Source organism: Alligator mississippiensis, chromosome 4, assembly GCF_030867095.1.
Source record: "Alligator mississippiensis isolate rAllMis1 chromosome 4, rAllMis1, whole genome shotgun sequence".
Classification (NCBI taxonomy): Eukaryota; Metazoa; Chordata; order Crocodylia; family Alligatoridae; genus Alligator; species Alligator mississippiensis.
In genome coordinates, this window is record NC_081827.1 from 251,316,071 (window position 1) to 251,333,326 (window position 17,256).

The window sequence follows — 17,256 nt, forward strand, 5'->3', positions numbered from 1 at the left end:
GTTTGCATAGATGTCCATCTTCTCAGCTCATCAGTCTTGCTAGGGTGCTTATGCCTTACGCTGTCAGGAGGAAACAGGATCCTGAGCTGATGGAGGCATCCTAGCACAGGTTAAAGTTCACCATTGGAATGAATCAAGAGTCATCCACTTCCTGGGTAAATAAAGATCTGTCTTTGGACGTATCTCAGATCTGCTCATTGCATGAAGGGGAGAGCTGTGTAGTTCTGCAGGTGGAAGTAGTTTCTGCCTCCAGGAGTGTGAGAGCTGCATCGAAATTCAGAAGTACACCAACACAGCCAAAGTGAAGGTTATCCTGACCCTGCTTGTGTAGGCCAGGACTTTGCTGGTAGCCGTGCATTCAACACTGAGTGGGGAAAACAGAATTTAGCCCTAGATATTTCTCTGAGGGACAAGCACTTTCCAAGCATTACAGTGGTATAAAACTGGTAGAGTCACAGCCAGGGTCTAATGAGGGATTTTATAGAGGTTTCTGGCTAATGAGAAATCTTGTTTAAGTTCTAGGAGGTTGAAATAATATTGCACTTTTCAGCAGACAAATGACTAACCCCCTTTCTGGAAATTAACTTGTATTTTCTGATCTATTTCTAGTGGACGATATTGGGGATTCTTCAACTAGGACAGATGTTATTGTCATTGCAGGTAAGTGTCGGGTGGTGTTTCAAGGTACTGTGACAACTAAGAGTTGTTTCCCATCTTATACAATCATAGACTTGGTCAACTTCTTACAAAAGCCAGTGTACAGACACTAGACAATGTTCAGAAAGCAGAACAAAACATTTCAGCCCACATTTTTTGTAATTTTAACAGCTTAGTTTTCCATTTTGCCTAGTTCTTCCTACATTTTAAATCCAGGAGGAACCATTGCAATCGTGCGGTCTCGCTTCCTGCATAACCCAGGCTATAGGGCTTCTCTGAATTCATTTGCCTTCCAGCTGAAGCAGATCTTTCAGAAAAAAAACCAACCATCCAGTCTTAATTTAAGAAGTTGACAGTGATGGAGAATCTAACACATTCCTTGCTATTTTTCTTTCCAGCGGTAAATCATGCTCCTTGCTAAAAAAGTTTTGCTTTACATCTGCTCGGAATTTGTCAGCTGCTTAAGGTTAAGCACATGTCGAAATGCAAAGCTAACCCGTGCCTCTTTGTTTTGGTGAAGATACGATGTTATTTTAGTCTACTGTCACATCCCACCCAGTAGGAATTGCAAGGTTACATTTAACTTAGCCAAATGTTGAACCTGTAGCCAAGAGAGGGGAAGAATGAGAAATGTCCAAGAGTTTTGGATCATGTTTATGCCAGGGCGAGTCTGTGGTGACTCCTCAATGAATACAATATCATCCAGACATTTAAGTTACCATCATTTGCAGCTGCAATTAGTTCATTGGTCATCGTCCCTGCATAAGGAGCTTCCCATCTGTCATTATTATTGTCCCCACTTCACAGAAGAAGAAACTGAGGTATAGCATAGTGGGATATACAACTAAAAATCACTATATACCGTGAGATATAATGACTGCACCCACCGGGCTAGTGGCAGAGCCAGGGGCAGCGTTCATGTGTTTCAGGTCCCAGTCCAGTAGCTCACACACAATATAGCTTTAGAGCTGGAAATGCATCCTCTTCAAGAACCATGCTGCCGGTTGTTCCCTGCCCCACCTCCCTAAAGGAAGAGAAGGCAGGAAACCAGGGAACGGGGAAGTTATTATGGCAGTGAGAAGTTCCCTTTTTATCAGCAGAAAATGCTATCAGCATCTCCTCCATTCCTGGCCATGGGGGTGTCATTGAGCATAGCAAGCCCCTGCCTAAACCCACCCCACCAGCCCAAAATCCACACACAAGGCTGAAGGCAGGTAGCCTCTGCTCCAGTTTTGCCTGTCTGCCTTTCATCTCATCTGTTCATCAGAAAGCATGCTTATAATCTCTAAAATTAAGCACTAGTATTTTCTGAATGATGCGTTGAGCCTAATGAGAGGTGCCTTGAGCCTAAAAAGTTAGAGAACCACTGGGCTAGAGATTTCATATGAAATCTATGAAATCTCTAGCCCAGTGGTTCTCAAAGTTTTTAGACTTAAGGTACCTCTCAGAAGGCTTAAGGCATCGTTGAGAAAATACCATTACTTAATTTTCACTCATTTTTTGAATACAGGAACGTAATCGAGCAATTCAGTTGCAAAGAACTCAGAAAGAGCACAAGAGGTCAGAATAGTTTTCCTACTATGGGCTCCTCTTTGAAATCTTTGGGTTTATCTTTTGAATCGTGTTTGCACACCTAAGAGTGCTAATATTGGATGGCACCCTGCCACACCTGTTGCACCAACAGTTTGGAGGAGGTGAGACCCCCCAACTTGCTGGGCTTGTAAAGGGGTGGTGTGAGGACTACCAAACCACGCTAACATCGAAAGGTTGTGGACAAGTTGGAGAGGATCCGAAGGAAGGCAACAAAAATGGCTTGGGGGCCGGGGCACAGGACTTGTGAGGAGAGGCTGAGGGAAATGGGCTGATTTAGTTGGGAGAAGAAAAGATTGAGGGGGGATTTAATAGCAGGCTTCAGCTCCCTGCAGGGGGTTGCAAAGAGGATGGAGCTGGACTGATCTCAGTGGGGGCAGATAACAGGACAAGGAGCAAGGGGCTCAGGATGCAGCAAGGAAAGTTGAGGTTTGATATTAGGAAAAACTCTCATAGGGAGGGTAGTAAAACACTGAAGCAGGTTACATAGAGAGGTGGTGGGCTCTTCATCCATGGAGGTTATTAACACCCAGCTAGACTAAGCCTTAGCTGGGACGAGGTAGTTGGGGCTGGTACTGCTTGGAGCAGGGGGTTGGACTAGATGTGACCTCCTGAGCTCCCTCCAACCCTCGTTTTCTATCATTCTATGACATCCCCTTCAACACTGCCAGTTACAATACTGGACTCATTTTTTTTTAGTATATCAGCCTGAATGATGATGCCAAGGGCAGGTTGAATAATGAAGATTTATTATTGACAAGCAACTTGGCATACGCAGGAGTGACAATATAATAAACAGTGAGACCAAACAGGAATGAGACAGGGCAAAAACAAACAGGGACGATAAGGAATAATATAAACAATATTTTACCAACTCTACATTGACCGCCAAGGGTTCAATGAGATGAAACAACTTCAGATGAGTAGACAGGGAGACAGGCAGTTTGTGATAACACCAGTGCGATGAATCACATCAGCAACTCTCTCCTTCTCTTATCTTAAGAGTTACTTTTACACAACTAAACTCCACACAAGACTCTCAAGGGGCACGTCTACACAAGACGCTTACTGCGCATTAGCCTAATAACACCGCGCAATAGAGTGGCAAATAAAAACTGTGCTAATAACCTACTGAGTGGTGTTATTAAGCTAAAGCACAGTAAGCATGACAAAATAACCATGCGCCAACACTACTGTGCAGTAACTCTAGTTACTGCACATATAGTTAGGACTTTATTAAGCAAGTGCTAAACTAAATGCACAGTATCTAACATGCATTAATGAACATGTAGACGTGCCCAAGGACTCTTTCTCCTCCCTAAACCAAGGTGCATTATGATCCGCTCTTCAGATCCTAATCCCCAGCACTGCAATCCTCAGATCCCTTTCAAGAGGTCACCACTCTCCTGAACTCAGTTTGCTGGAGACCCTGAGGAGCCTTTTTCACACCCTTTTATTCTTATTTAGCTCCCTATCACACCACTTTTCGTAGAATCACAGACAATGAGGGTTGAAGGGACCTCAGGAGGTCACATCTAGTCCAACCCCTGCTCCAAGCAGGACCATCCCCAACTACATCATCCCAGACAAGGCTTTGTCTAGCCAGGTTTTGAAAATCCCCAAGGATGGAGACTCCACCACCTCTGTGGGTAATCTGTCCCAGTGCTGCACCACCCTCCTAAGGAGAAAATTCTTCTTAATATCCAACCTCAACTTCCCTTGCTGCAGCTTGAGCCCATTGCCCCTTGCTCTGTCATCTGCCTGCACTGAGCACAGACCAACTCCATCCTCTTTGCAACCCCCCTGCAGAGAGTTGAAGGCTGCTATTCAATCCCGCCTCAATCTCCTTTTCTCTAACTAAATCAGCCCAATTCCCTCAGTCTATCCTCATAAGCCATGTCCCCCAGCCCCCGCACAATCTTTGTCACCCTCCACTGGACTCTCTCCAATGTGTCCACATCCTTTCTGTAATGGGAATCCCACAACTGGACACAGGACTCCAGATGTGAACTCCCCAATGTCGAATAGAGGGGAATAATTACTTCCCTTGACCTTCTGGCAACACAAATACTTATCCAGTGATCTTTAACCTTTTGTCTGTCAATCAGGCATTCTTCCAATCATCCCTCCCATATTTAACCACCTTTTGTCATTCCAAACTGTCATTTAAAAGTGTCATTTGCCTCCTCCTCAGAACTTTCCTGCTCTTTTTCAACTTTTGACTGAGCATGCTTGCCCTGGCCAAGGGTTCAGAAAGTTCTGGAAAGTTCTTGAGTTTAGTGGTTATTGTACATGCTCCAGTAGCAAACTGCAGTTCTCCCTCTACACACCCTTGGAAGGATCTCAAGGCACCCCAGGGTGCCACAGCTTCCTCGCTGAGGGTCATTGTTCTATCCATTCACCCCCCTGAAGCAGCCTCCTCTCTTACCTCCCACTTCCCATTGTATTACTCTCAAACCACAATTGCTCAAAATATGAGATGGTCCCTGTTTCTCAGTGAAGAGACAACTGGGTGTTTTATGCTGGGTGTGTGTGAGAGGGCCCAAAGCAGATAATCCTGTAGACCTCTTTGGCCAAACGCCTGCAAACCGAGGGAACTGGGGGGTCCTTGCCAGTCCTATAAATATAAAGAAAACATTCTCCCTCCCCATTTCTAATAGTCATGCACTGAAGCAAATGCTTACATGACTAAGAATTATTTAGGCCAAATTTCTGGGGGCATAAAGTGGTTTAAGATCAGAGCTATGCTGTTTTACACCGCTGGATGATCCAGCCCCATTACATCTGCAAAATATATTACAGACCATTTCCTAGCGTGCTATTAAAGTACTCTCCTACATTTCAAATAAATACAGTTGTCAGAATAAATAAGCAAAGCTCGGCAGAGGGACGGAGCCCGGTCTTTTTTATTTTGATGTTGTTTGCTCACTCCCTCGCTAAGTTGCTAATTCCAATACTTCACAAGGGGGTTAACTAATCATTAGTGCAAATTGGTGAGGTTCTGCTGTATTTCCCTGAGGTTCCATCTCCTGTAACTTTAATTCCAGCTTCCTGTGAACAAGCAGAAGGGTAAATTGAATTGCGCTTCATCCCTTAGGCTTTATTAATATTGTGCCAGATCTAAAGCCCATTAAAACCTGTTGTGCCATGGGATACCAGTGAGGTCCTATAAATTGATGAAGCCCCTTTTGGAGCTACCATATTATTGTCGACTCCACTTCTATATATGAGAGATTTTTATTTCTAATAACAGTTAGTTAAAGTTTCCAGAATTAGGCACTGTAAAACCATAGGAATTCATTTTCAAAGTGCATTTTGAAAAAATACAGTGGTCTTCTGTATTCATCTGCAGGGTATAGTCTACATTCCCTTCTATAACAGACCTCCCCCTCATAACCCTGCTGACAAACATGGCCATCTATACCATGGAAACCTACAGTGAAAGTCCATTCAAAGACTAAGCCCAGACCCTCAAAACTAATGAGGAACCTAACTCCCTTTAAAACCAATGAGACTTAGGTGCATAAATGCTTTGGGGGAAATGGCTGTTATTGTGTGTATCCATGAAGTTTGCTAGCTCTTGTGAGTTAAATGCAGACAGTCAAAAAGTCTGGGGTTGAATCGATTCAATGTTTGCAGCTTAGTTTAAGCTGCGTAGATTGAACCCATAGGCAAGTGAACAGACATTTACTTTTGATTCTGGAAATGCAGCCACCTCCCAGCATTGGTGCAGGCCTGCAGACAGGGGGTGCTAGACCATGCCTCTCTGCTTGTCTGGAGCAGATAGCTTGGACCAAGGCTAGCCCACCCACTCTGCAAGGGGGCATGGGGGTTTGCAGGGGAGGTGCAAAGCATCCTGGGATGCTGGGGGACTGTGAGTTAACTTAAATCTGGAGGGGATCTGGGACAGAAGTTCAGTAAACCAATTTGACCTAACCAGCTAAGTCTGATACTACATCCATCCAGGTTTATCTTAAACTGGTTTGGGCCATTTTGAAAGTGGTTTGTGTGCACTGAGCTTCTGTTGTGTTATGGTTTTGATCTGGTTTCTGATCACTTATGTTGATTAATGTGTAATTTCCGTCCCTAGCCATAATGTAGTCATGAACTGTGGGATGTTCAGTTTATCTGTTAAAGCTCCAGCTCCTGGAGCCAAGTGAATACATGTGAGCATCTCATCTTCCATTTATATTTAAAAAAGAAATAAAGATTCCCAGTTAACATGGTTGCAGACAGAAGTTTGGAAAAGTGACCAGATTTTAATTTAAAGGGTAAAAGAAAAATAAGACCAAATAAATAAATCCAGAGGTTTGGGGGGGGGGGTGTTATGGAAAGAAATCTCATTATTTTGTGCCAAGTTTGGGTGACAACTCATGATTTCTGAATTATGGCATTCCAGAGTGCATTCTCCCATAGGGAGGGAACACAGTGGGAGTGGCTCTGAAGTGCCCAAATTTGTACAGTTCCCTGTCTAGCCCGGTTTCACTCCCCTACAGCTGGCCAGCTGCTAATCAGGGCTTATTCATTTCCGTGTTCAAGATGCCTTTAGGAAATATAATTTCTTCTCCAGTTGAGAAGTTGCTAGTGTTAGCCAGGCTCAAGGATCCCTACAGAATTCCTTGTATTGGGTGCCTCTTCCACAGTCATTAGAAAATACATTTGCTTAATTAGAGCATGCAGCAGGTAGTAAATACAGAGCAGTGCTACAGGCATGCTGAGACATCTGTTCCCAGTGACGTGTTCCCTTGCCATCCCTGAAGTCACAGAAAATCATCACTTGGGTGGGATTGGGCCCATTTAAGACCTCACCTGGAAGTTATCACGAGGGCAGAACCTCCTGGTGATTAACAGGCAATCCCCTGGTGATTTCTGCTTTGGATCATCTTGTTTTGGTCCATTTGGGGATGAATGCATATGTTGGACAAATTCAGGCATTGAATCCAAATAGCTGGTAGATACATTTGAAAGAAGTCAGTCTGAGTTTTTTAACGTGTTCCTGCAAAACCGTTAATTAGTCCTGGCTTTCTGGAATTCTGTCTTCTACCAATCTATCTATCCACAGACCTGTATAAACCTCATCATCACCAGGGATCCTGGTTTTCTCTGATTTAAAAAAACTCCCCAATTTTCAGATTAAAAAAAGTAACCCCAAATCCACATTTTCCATGATTAAAATAAAGTGCCACTATATATATATATGTGTGTGTGTGTGTGTGTGTGTGTGTGTGTGTGTGCGTGTGCATATTCTACGTGTGTGTGTGTAGAAGTAGAAGTAGTGTTTCATTTCAATTACAGAAAAATGTGGATTTTGGGTTACTTTTTTTTAATCTGAAAATTGGGGACTTTTTTTAAATCAGAGAAAACCAGGATCCATGCTCATCCCCAGCAGGTCTGAATGTCTTGTTACGATACATGCTTCCTCTCCGCTGTGTCAGGTATCCAGGTTGTGGCCATATTGGCCTAGAGGCAAAAAAACCATCAAAACTCATGGTAGAGGTGATCTCTTTTATTAGACCAACTAGATATTTGCAAACGAATTATTTTTAACCAATCTCTGCTCTCTCCTCTCTACTGAACACTCAGTGGTGTGAGGTCAAGTGAGGGCTGTGTACTGTGGCTAATTAAGACATCCAATCCTTTCTCTTCTCCTTCTAGGCGTTATTGCAGCAATTGCTTTTGTCCTCACCTGCCTGGTGATTGTGATGCTTCGGTACCTGTACAGGCACAAAGGCACCTACCACACCAACGAGGCAAAGGGAACTGAATTTGCCGAAAATGCAGACACCGCTTTGAAAAACGACCCTGCTCTCCAGGAGGCGGTGGATGAGAGCAAAAAGGAATATTTCATCTGAGAGTTAAAGAGTCCACATGAAGACTTCCTTCATGCTCCTTTCCCCAAGGGAATCAATCAGAAGCACTGCATCCACGGCAACTTCAAAAGATGGATATTGCAAGGGTATAGGCAAGCCTCCTAATTGAAATGCTACTTCTTTATTCTTCCCCGTGATGAACTGAATGCCAGATACTTGGCTGTTGATTTTATTAGCAGCACAGCTGGTCACAGTTGAATTCAATATCAGATAAGAAGAAACAAAATCTCAGTATGAGTGATATACCAATACTAGATAATGATATCAAATGTCAAACCTTGACATTTGGTGAAAATAACAGCTGCCAATGGAAAACATTCACTCAAAGTTAATGATGCATCCTACGCTGATATTATACAGGACTACCTGAAAATGAAATTCAAATGGCAATAGAACAAATGCTAAACCAGATAAAGCTGAGGTTACCAGAACAAATATTGATTTGCAGTCCAGATTTTTCCCCTTTAAATGTGTGCATTTCCAAGTGTAAGGATCTGAGGGCCTTGGGGGGAAAGAAGTTTTTAGATTTTTGTTTTTTTTAAACCAAAGATATTTCACAGAAACAAAATACCATAGCAAAAGGTAGGAAAAGAGTTAAGAGTGAAGGTTTTTTTATTTATAACTGGCTTTGCATGGCAACTTGAGAATTGCGATGGGTTGGATACTATAGTGTACTAGGTAATAACCAGTAGGCTTATGAATATGATTGTAAATAGCCTCTAGGTCCCTTGAACGCATGCCAAAGTAGGTAGATAGTTAAGGTAAAGAGTATTGGTTAGTGTAGGGTTTCTGAAACACCCGATCTCAACTAGATCTTAGCGGAGAGATTTTGCTCTGGTATTTATTTATTTATTTTATTTTGGAGATTTCTTTTGAAAAAAACATCAGCTGACATTTTGGGGAATTGAGGCTACTTAAGGGGAGAAAGAACTCTTAGCAGTTCACTATAATGAAAACCTGTAGTTGTTTGAACCCTATTCCTTTGCATTGATTTCACCTTTTTTTTTCCACCCCAATGGCTTTTAAATATTTCCACGTGGCACTGGATACAAAAATTACACCGAGCATCCGCTCTTTAAAAAATAAATTGGAAATACTACATAACAGCAAAGATCCTGCTCATCACAAAAGAATTGACTGTGATGAATTCCTTCACCCCAACAAGCTGTCTGCCTAATTGAAGCCAACAATTAGTGCAAGAAATTGGATTAATTGTTTTCTGCACCTGCCTATCACCAGATGCATGTATGCTCTTAACTATCAAAAATAGAGGAGGGAGGGACATAATTAATCACAAATACTCCATTTACCAGCTATACTCTTTGTACTCAACAGTCTTTCTATGTTTTGATTAAAATATATATATCTATATAAAGTTATGTACAGTTGTGCTTTCAACACTTTGCGGCTGATCCTCACTCCTTGGCATTGAAACCTGGAAGGCGCCTTGAGTACACTGTGGCTCACCATGCTGGCCATATAGCCATGAGAGAGAGAAATTGCTGAAGGAGAAAAGCCACAAAGGAACAAAGAGAATTGCTTGTGGTCTCTCAGCACCTACAGGAGGAGGATTTCAGGTATTATAGGCCTAAAGATTTAAATTTGGCTAATACAAAACACTTGCTTTATGCTTTTAGCCAAAGGACACTGCAATACTGCCAACTTACAAAAAAGCTTACGTTCAAATTCTATATGCTATTTTACAGCCATGTCATATATAATAGCTAACAAGATAGTACTAAGTTGTGTGCGTTTTCCTAACCATATTCAAGTATGGGGTCATCATGTACATTTGACTTCTTTTTTTTTTAATTTGCATTTTAATCCTTTTTCTACTTTCTCAACATAATTTAGAACAAGCATCAAGGAGAAAATTATTAAGCTAGCAGCAAAACTAAGCTTATGCATCTAGAGACACTAGAAAAAGAGGCAGAAATGAGGTTTTACTCTTCAGTTCAATATTAAATTTAAACTCTTGTAAAAAAAAAAAAAGGCAATAAGCTTCAGGCCTGGTGCCAGACTGAAAAGCATGTATATATTTGCTATGGGCATGGCATGCTTGCAGTGTATCCATGTCTCTCATCAGGGCAGAGATCACCTAAAACCTAAGGACCACTGATATTGCAGGAAACAAATTCCTATCTCACCCCCGTAAGACCCTTTTGATTTTTAGGACTTGAGCCTGTTACACCGAACTAAGCAGTACACGGGGGTGGTGGGATATCTGAATATTTGCAAGATATCCTAATGCAATTTTTCTCCTTATGAGTGAATGAAAGAACCCCACCAAGTCTGAGACGCCATACTCATTTAGGTCATCATAATCAGTGGCAATCCCTCGCCGTCGAGGATGATTGTCTTCCATGATTGTCTTACCTGTGGGTCCAAAGATGGCTGATGAGGCTGATCAGGGATCAACAGATTTCGCTGCAGCTCGGGCACATGTTTCCATGCAAGGGGGGTGGCTCTGGGTTCATGATTTGGTCCATGACATGCTGTTTCTGCCACTCCTGCTTTTCCATCTCCTGTTGTTGCCATAAGTTTTCAAAGTACTGAGATCCTTGCAGCTCCTTTGGCATGGTTCATAGATTCATAGATTGTAGAGTTGGAAGGGACCACAATGGATCATCGTGTCTGACCCCCTGCATAGGCAGGAAAGAGGACCGAGGTCAGATGACCCCAGCCAGGTGACTATCTAGCCTCCTCTTGAAGACCTCCAAGCTAGGTGATAGCACCACCTCTCTTGGAAGCCCATTCCAGATCCTGGCCACCCTTACTGTGAAACATTTCTTCCTAATATCTAATCTAAATCCACTCTCAACTAGTTTACACCCATTATTCCTAGTCACTCCCTGGGGTGCCTTAGTAAACAGCGCTTCCCCTATTCCCTGTTGACCTCCCCTAATAAATTTATAGGCGGCCACAAGATCTCCCCTCAGCCGTCTCTTGTGAAGGCTGAAGAGATTCAGCTCTCTCAACCTCCCCCCATAGCATCTATTACGAAAGCCACTAATCATGCGAGTGGCCTCCTCTGGACCCTCTTGAGATCCCCCGCATCCCTCTTGAAGTGCAGTGCCCAAAACTGGACACAGTACTCCAACTGTGGCCTGACCAGTGCTGCATAGAGGGGAAGCATCACCTCCTTTGATCTATTAGTCATGCACCTGCTAATGCATGACAAGATGCGACTGGCCTTGTTGATGGCCTCGTTACACCGCCGGCTCATGTTCATCTTGGAGTCACTTATGACTCCAAGTTCCCTCTCTGCCTCTGAGCTGCTGAGAAGGACACTCCCTAACCTATAGATGTGCTGGGGGTTCCTCCTTCCCAGGTGGAGTACCTTACATGTATTTTTATCTTTATGGTCTTGGACAATAGATTCCCACAATGTTGACATTGCATTTTTTTCAAGTTGGCCTTGAGGACGCCCTTGAAGGACTTTCTCTGCCCTCCTTTTGAGCATATGTTTTGACTGGGCTCGGAGAATAAAACTTGCTTCAGGAGTCTGGAGTTGGACGTACATAGGAAGTGGCCAGCCTAGTGAAATTGAAGTTGGATAATTACCACCTTGATGCTCATGGTGTTTGCTTGTGAGAGGATGCTAATGTCGGGGCATCTGTCTACCCCCTGGATTCAAAGGATCTTCTGCAGGCAATGTTAATGGCATTTTTCCAGCATCTTGAGATCTCTCCTGTACATCTTTCTTGAAGACTGGCACAATCCTGGCAACCCTGAGGTCATTTGGGATTTCCTTATTTTAGATCCTTAAGATGTGGTCATGGAGCTGTGATGTGAGCTCCTCTCCCCCATGCGTGAAGATTTTGGCAGGGAGTCAATCAGCTCCAGGTACCTCATTATTTTTCATTGGCTTGGTGGCTTTCCTCACCTCGTTGAGGGTCAGAGGGATTTTGAGATCGTCTTTGACTGGGTTTTGTGGGATGGATTTAGCCAACAGCCAACAGCCAACTATTAGTCATAAAGCATCTAGATTTTTAGGTAGCATGAAGTGGCTTCAGTAAAGCTACCTCAATTCCTATCAGCTAAGAACCTGGTCCAATATTTGAATATTTAGGATCCCTCAAACCTGAAATAATGCAATCGCTACTCTTTGAACATGCCCCAATTTAGTAGCTTGCTTCATTTCTTCAAGCTGTTTTTCTGCACTCATCCAGCCAATGGAGCAATCCAAGTCCATAATGACATCCTGCTCATCACTAATGAGCCTTTTCGAATGTTTGCAGAGCAGTAACTTTGGCACTGGCCATGTTTTCGGTTATTTTCTTTCAAAAAGCCTTCTGATGCTGTCCTCTTGCGTTCCAGGGTTTTGCCTTATTTAGAAATGACTCAAGCACTCGGAGCAGAGCTCAGCTCTGGGTTTTGTTTGTTTGTCTTTTTAGGACAACCTTGGCTTTGTAAAGGAAGGGAAACATCTGACAGCACCAGAAGATTGGCATGGCTTGAAGGGCCCAATCCTTTTGCCACACAATAGTCCCACTGTCTTCATCCCACATGGCTCCAAACCACTGCATTGCAAATTAGTCGTAACTTTGAGGGATAATTTACAAAACTTTTCTTTGTAAGTCACAGGCTGAGCAAAACAAGGCACCATGTGCAACACTGGTGCCTGCAGGTGGTCGCAGTCTTTGATCAAGAACAGCTAATTGACTTGAAAAACAGCATTGAAAGGTTTGGGCTATTTGTGAACTCCCAGGATTCAGTAATAACCAAGATCAGGAAATAGGATATTCTTCTATGTGAGCAATTATGTGATTAGTACCAATGTTCCTGTACTAGTGTTTTATAATGATTGAGTGTCAATATTGTGTACATAAAGCCATATTGCCTGTATTTAGAAGCAAGAGTCATTTTTCAAACCTGCCTTTTAGTGCTTTAGTATCTTTTTGTATTGAATCATCAAATATGTGCTATTTTTTATGCTGTTTGGACACATGAGGTGTGGTGCGGTGGTTTGTGTGTGTATATGTATATGTATCACACAAAACCTAGTCAGAGACGAGATAGATAGATAGATAGATAGATGGATAGATACAGAAAGTTAAGAAATATAGCTGATCATTTGATTAGATTCAAACAATTATCTGGAAAGAGTCCTGTTTACGTCAGTAGGCTGTAGGGCAGGCCCCTGGAGAATTAAAGCACATCCCAGTGAAAAATGGCATCGTTTGTGAAGGAAAACAGAGCAACTTTTCAACTCCATCCTCAAGCCTAGATTAAAGCAGGCTTTGAAAACAGGATATGGACACCTGTTACTGTGCTTGTTCCCATGATAACAGCGTATTGCCGTCAGTGCTAATTGTACCAGTGTTAATAGGAACGGTCCCAGCAATAACCCTGCCGGCTGACGGGAACACTTGTGTAAGCATTTCTGTAGCCCAAAGGCTCTGATTTCCAGGTGCTAGTGGGCACCGACGTGGCAGCATTTCCCCTGTTGGTTTATAGAGTCAATATTTCCAAAACCTTGGCTACATTCATATCGAAGCTGGTGGGGTTGAACCTCAAGCAAATGCCTCCCATTCTCTCTATATATAGGAGGTCAAATTCTTCCACACCTGCCACCGACTTCAGTGCTACTGTTGGACCTGATACCGGCCATCTGTCCAAAGATGCCACTGATGCCTTCTGAAGCAAAACCATGATGAGGAACAGCAAGCAAAATACAAAGCAATACAAATCAAGGACAAAGTCACTCAAGAGCCTGCATCCCCTCAAAAAATCCCCAAATCTTGGTGTTAATAGGCAGTGCAGAAACTCAGTGGAGTTGCCTCCAAAGAGAAAGCATCATCTCTCTTGTCTCCACTGAATTATTGCTCTTTGCTGCTGAAACATGGCTCTTAAGTTGTCCTGCAGTGTCTAGTAAAACAGCTTGCGATGTAGAAAGGTACTGTTGAGTAGTTGGAATGACATCCTTTCACTTCTCTCATTGCTTCACCAATTTTTCAGGCAATAAGCCTAATGATACTTACAGCCATAGGCTGATGCTGGTTATTTGGGTGACATGGTATGAGACTTTATTTGGGTGACTGGGTATGAGACTAAGCCAGGATATTGGGGCTGAGCCACTGTGACACTGATTACCTTTCTAATGTTACAATTCCTCTATAATATTATGGCCTCTGTGAAGAAATCATTGGGTTCCTGGATGCTTTTGGGCCTTTTTTATACCAAAGGTCAAGCTAGATGATGAGAATGGTCCTTTCCAGCCTTCAAATCTATGGATCTAAACCCAGACTAATTCCACCAATGTCATCAAGAGGGGCTCAGGGGTTATACCATCGATCTTGTAGATTCAGAATTATTGCCAATGGGATGCTGTTTGCGCTTCTCCACGGGAGATAGCTGAATTGCTTTTCGTACTCACTTAATAGCATTTTTCTATTAGATACACTTCCAGCATTTTTTGGACTCATAATACTGTGAAAATTGCAAGCCTCCCAACAGCTAGAGACCAACCGTTGCTTAACCACCCTGCTGCCACTCCTATCAGTAAGGAAAAAAGCTGCCCTTACTTAGATCCTGTCATCTTTCATTGCAGAACCTGAATTCGATTTTAGTTGCTATTTAGCTTTTATAATGCTGCGTTTGCAAGCATCTCTGGGACCGACCCTAGAGCCTGTCACTCTCGATTACCCTGCGTACTATTAATGGAGATGTACAGAAACGTCTGACCATATTCTGTTCTCACTTCCTCCTGATTGACACAACTGGCACTCTGCTGACTTCAGCGACTCCATTCATTTAAGTGGAGTTAATATGGATTTACCAGGGGATAGACTATATTAAAAAAGGAAGGAAGCCACACTGAAATGAGCAAGGAGCTGTCTCAGTACCCGATGCATCAAGCCAGAGAAAAGGGAAGAACTTTGTTCATAATCTGGTTCCTGACTCCTTGTAAGCTGACTTTTTGTACAAAGCAGACAAGATGGACAGACTGGCAAATGAGAACAAGGAGGAAACAGACAAACATCCAATTTTATATAGCTTTTTATTTAGAAGCACTGATTCCTGGAGCTTTCTGGTAACTGCGTAGCCATGCAAGAGCTACCCAACTGTGCACATAGTTTTGAACAGCTGGCAAACATGGCATTTTCAACACAAATTAAAGAAAAGCAAGTAGGCTGAGTTTTCAGTTGGTGCAAAGAAGCTTTCCATAGAGTTATGTTGATTTTTGGACCGCTACTAAAACATGCCTTTGTTGTACGTCTTCCTTAGAAGCTAGTGTGGGCACCTGTCATCATAGAATAACACTGTCCCTTTATGCAGAGCTGAATTAGGAATATATCACAGCTGTTTGTTTGATATGGACCCCCCCTGAGGCCTCAGCATCCTTACAGGAGGGCTCTGAAGAGAGCCATTTCATGCATTTACCCAAGATGATTCAACCCAGGAGATATAAAACTAAACCATTCTGCAAATACCAACTCACGTAAAGGACTAAGTAGATCTGTATCCAGCTAGCATGGTTTCTTGGACTCACCACTGTATGCCCACAGTGGTCAATAGGCAGGGGCCGTGTATTTCAAATAGAAGACATGGCAGACCCCAAACCTTATGATGTGCCAACTGTGTTACCGAGAACTTACAAGAAAGCATTTTCAGATTAAAAAGTGTTGAGAGCCGAGGCATTCAAGACTTCCACACTTCTGCTGATTTCAATACTGCTCTCATACTCAGCCTGCTTTTAGGACTGGGCCACTTACACCAGTTCTGCACATTGCTCTGCACCTCTAAGCACACACTCCCCCAGCCTGTGAATATTTATCCCTTCACTAACTGCTCAGTGTTTAATAAATGATAAAGCTGATCCATCCTCTACAAAATCCTGTGCAGACTTATGCTGTTTACTGGAGGGTACTCTGGAGGGGAAAAGTGATTTATTGAATAGTCACTGTACCATTGAAATCAACTCTGAATTTGTACCCCGTTAATTGGCACGTGTGTTATGGCCTCCATGCTGCCTTTACATTTTTGTCATTTATAAAACTTACAGGTGATACTTCTTAAGACACAAATATTGCAATCAACTCAGGATAATTCTATGATAGATGTCAATCTGTTGGATAAAGGGGTAGCTGATCCACGAACTAAAAACTGATGGTTACCTAGATGTTAGTGATTACAACTAAATTCAGTTCTGTGTGCAGAGGGAATATAGCCCCAAGCTGGTTTCATAGATAGATGGATAGATGCGCACACATATATGTGTGTGTGTGTGTGTGTATATATATACACACATATATGTGTATATTTTTGTGTGCGTGTGTGTGCAGAAGTGTGTGTGTGTGTGTGTTGTGTACGTGCGTGCATGTGTACCCACACACATTTTTCCTTCAAATGGTCAAATTTCTAAAATCTGAAAACAATTACTGAAAGAAAACAAGCAAGCACAAAAATGGGGATGGTAATTGCAAGTTGTTTAAGAACACTTTATGAAATGCTGGAAAAGAACGCATAAGGCACATCTACGTAAGGTGTCTTAAGTGCGGAGTTGCCTAATTAGCTCAGCAGTAAAGCTGCTGTGTCTACACGTGCAGCCCTATTAGGCCACAGCAAACTAATGAATGCTGCCCTAGATTAGTACTTGTAAATGCAAGTGCTATCCTGCAGCAGTGATATTAATGTGCTGTGATGCACATGTAGACAGTGACGGGGCTGGCTGGGGCACAAGGGTGCTTCAGTGTGGGGGCTGCCTGCTAGCTAGCCCTGCACTGGATCACCCTCGTGCCCCAGCCAGCCCCTCCGCAGCATGCTGAGCTGGGTTGGAGCAGCCCTGGGCTGGCAGGATGACCCCCTTGGGTCCCTTGCCAGCTAGAGCTGCTCCAACCCGGCTAAACATGCTGCAGTCCTGGGCACACGTGTAAATGCTTCATCCAGGAGCAATATACTCTGGCGTGAACTGTAGTGGAGTTTATTCAATTGCATTAATAACACATGTAGACATACCCACATACAATTACACATTCACTTAGGCATCTTCCATTAGTGTATGGACACACACATACATTCAGAGCCATTTCACAAGGGCAACTGCTATTATGTTCTAATTGTTATGTGTGGACTGGCCAGAAACAAGGCAAAAGTTGCAAAACAATGCCCAGTTTTAACACTGCATTACCCAGGG

General features: G+C 42.9%; 1 protein-coding gene across 2 annotated transcripts in view; it reads left to right on the plus strand.

Moving 5' to 3' along the window:
* GYPC (glycophorin C (Gerbich blood group)) overlaps nt 1-9,496 on the plus strand; it is a 76,092-nt gene extending 66,596 nt beyond the window's left edge. For both annotated transcript variants that reach the window (XM_019480543.2, XM_006265343.4), the window contains exons 2-3: nt 610-660; nt 7,903-9,496. In XM_019480543.2, the coding sequence (XP_019336088.1) occupies nt 610-660; nt 7,903-8,099 (248 nt within the window). In that variant the 3' untranslated portion in view covers nt 8,100-9,496. The remainder of the gene's footprint in view (nt 1-609; nt 661-7,902) is intronic.
* Nucleotides 9,497-17,256: the final 7,760 nt, after the last annotated feature.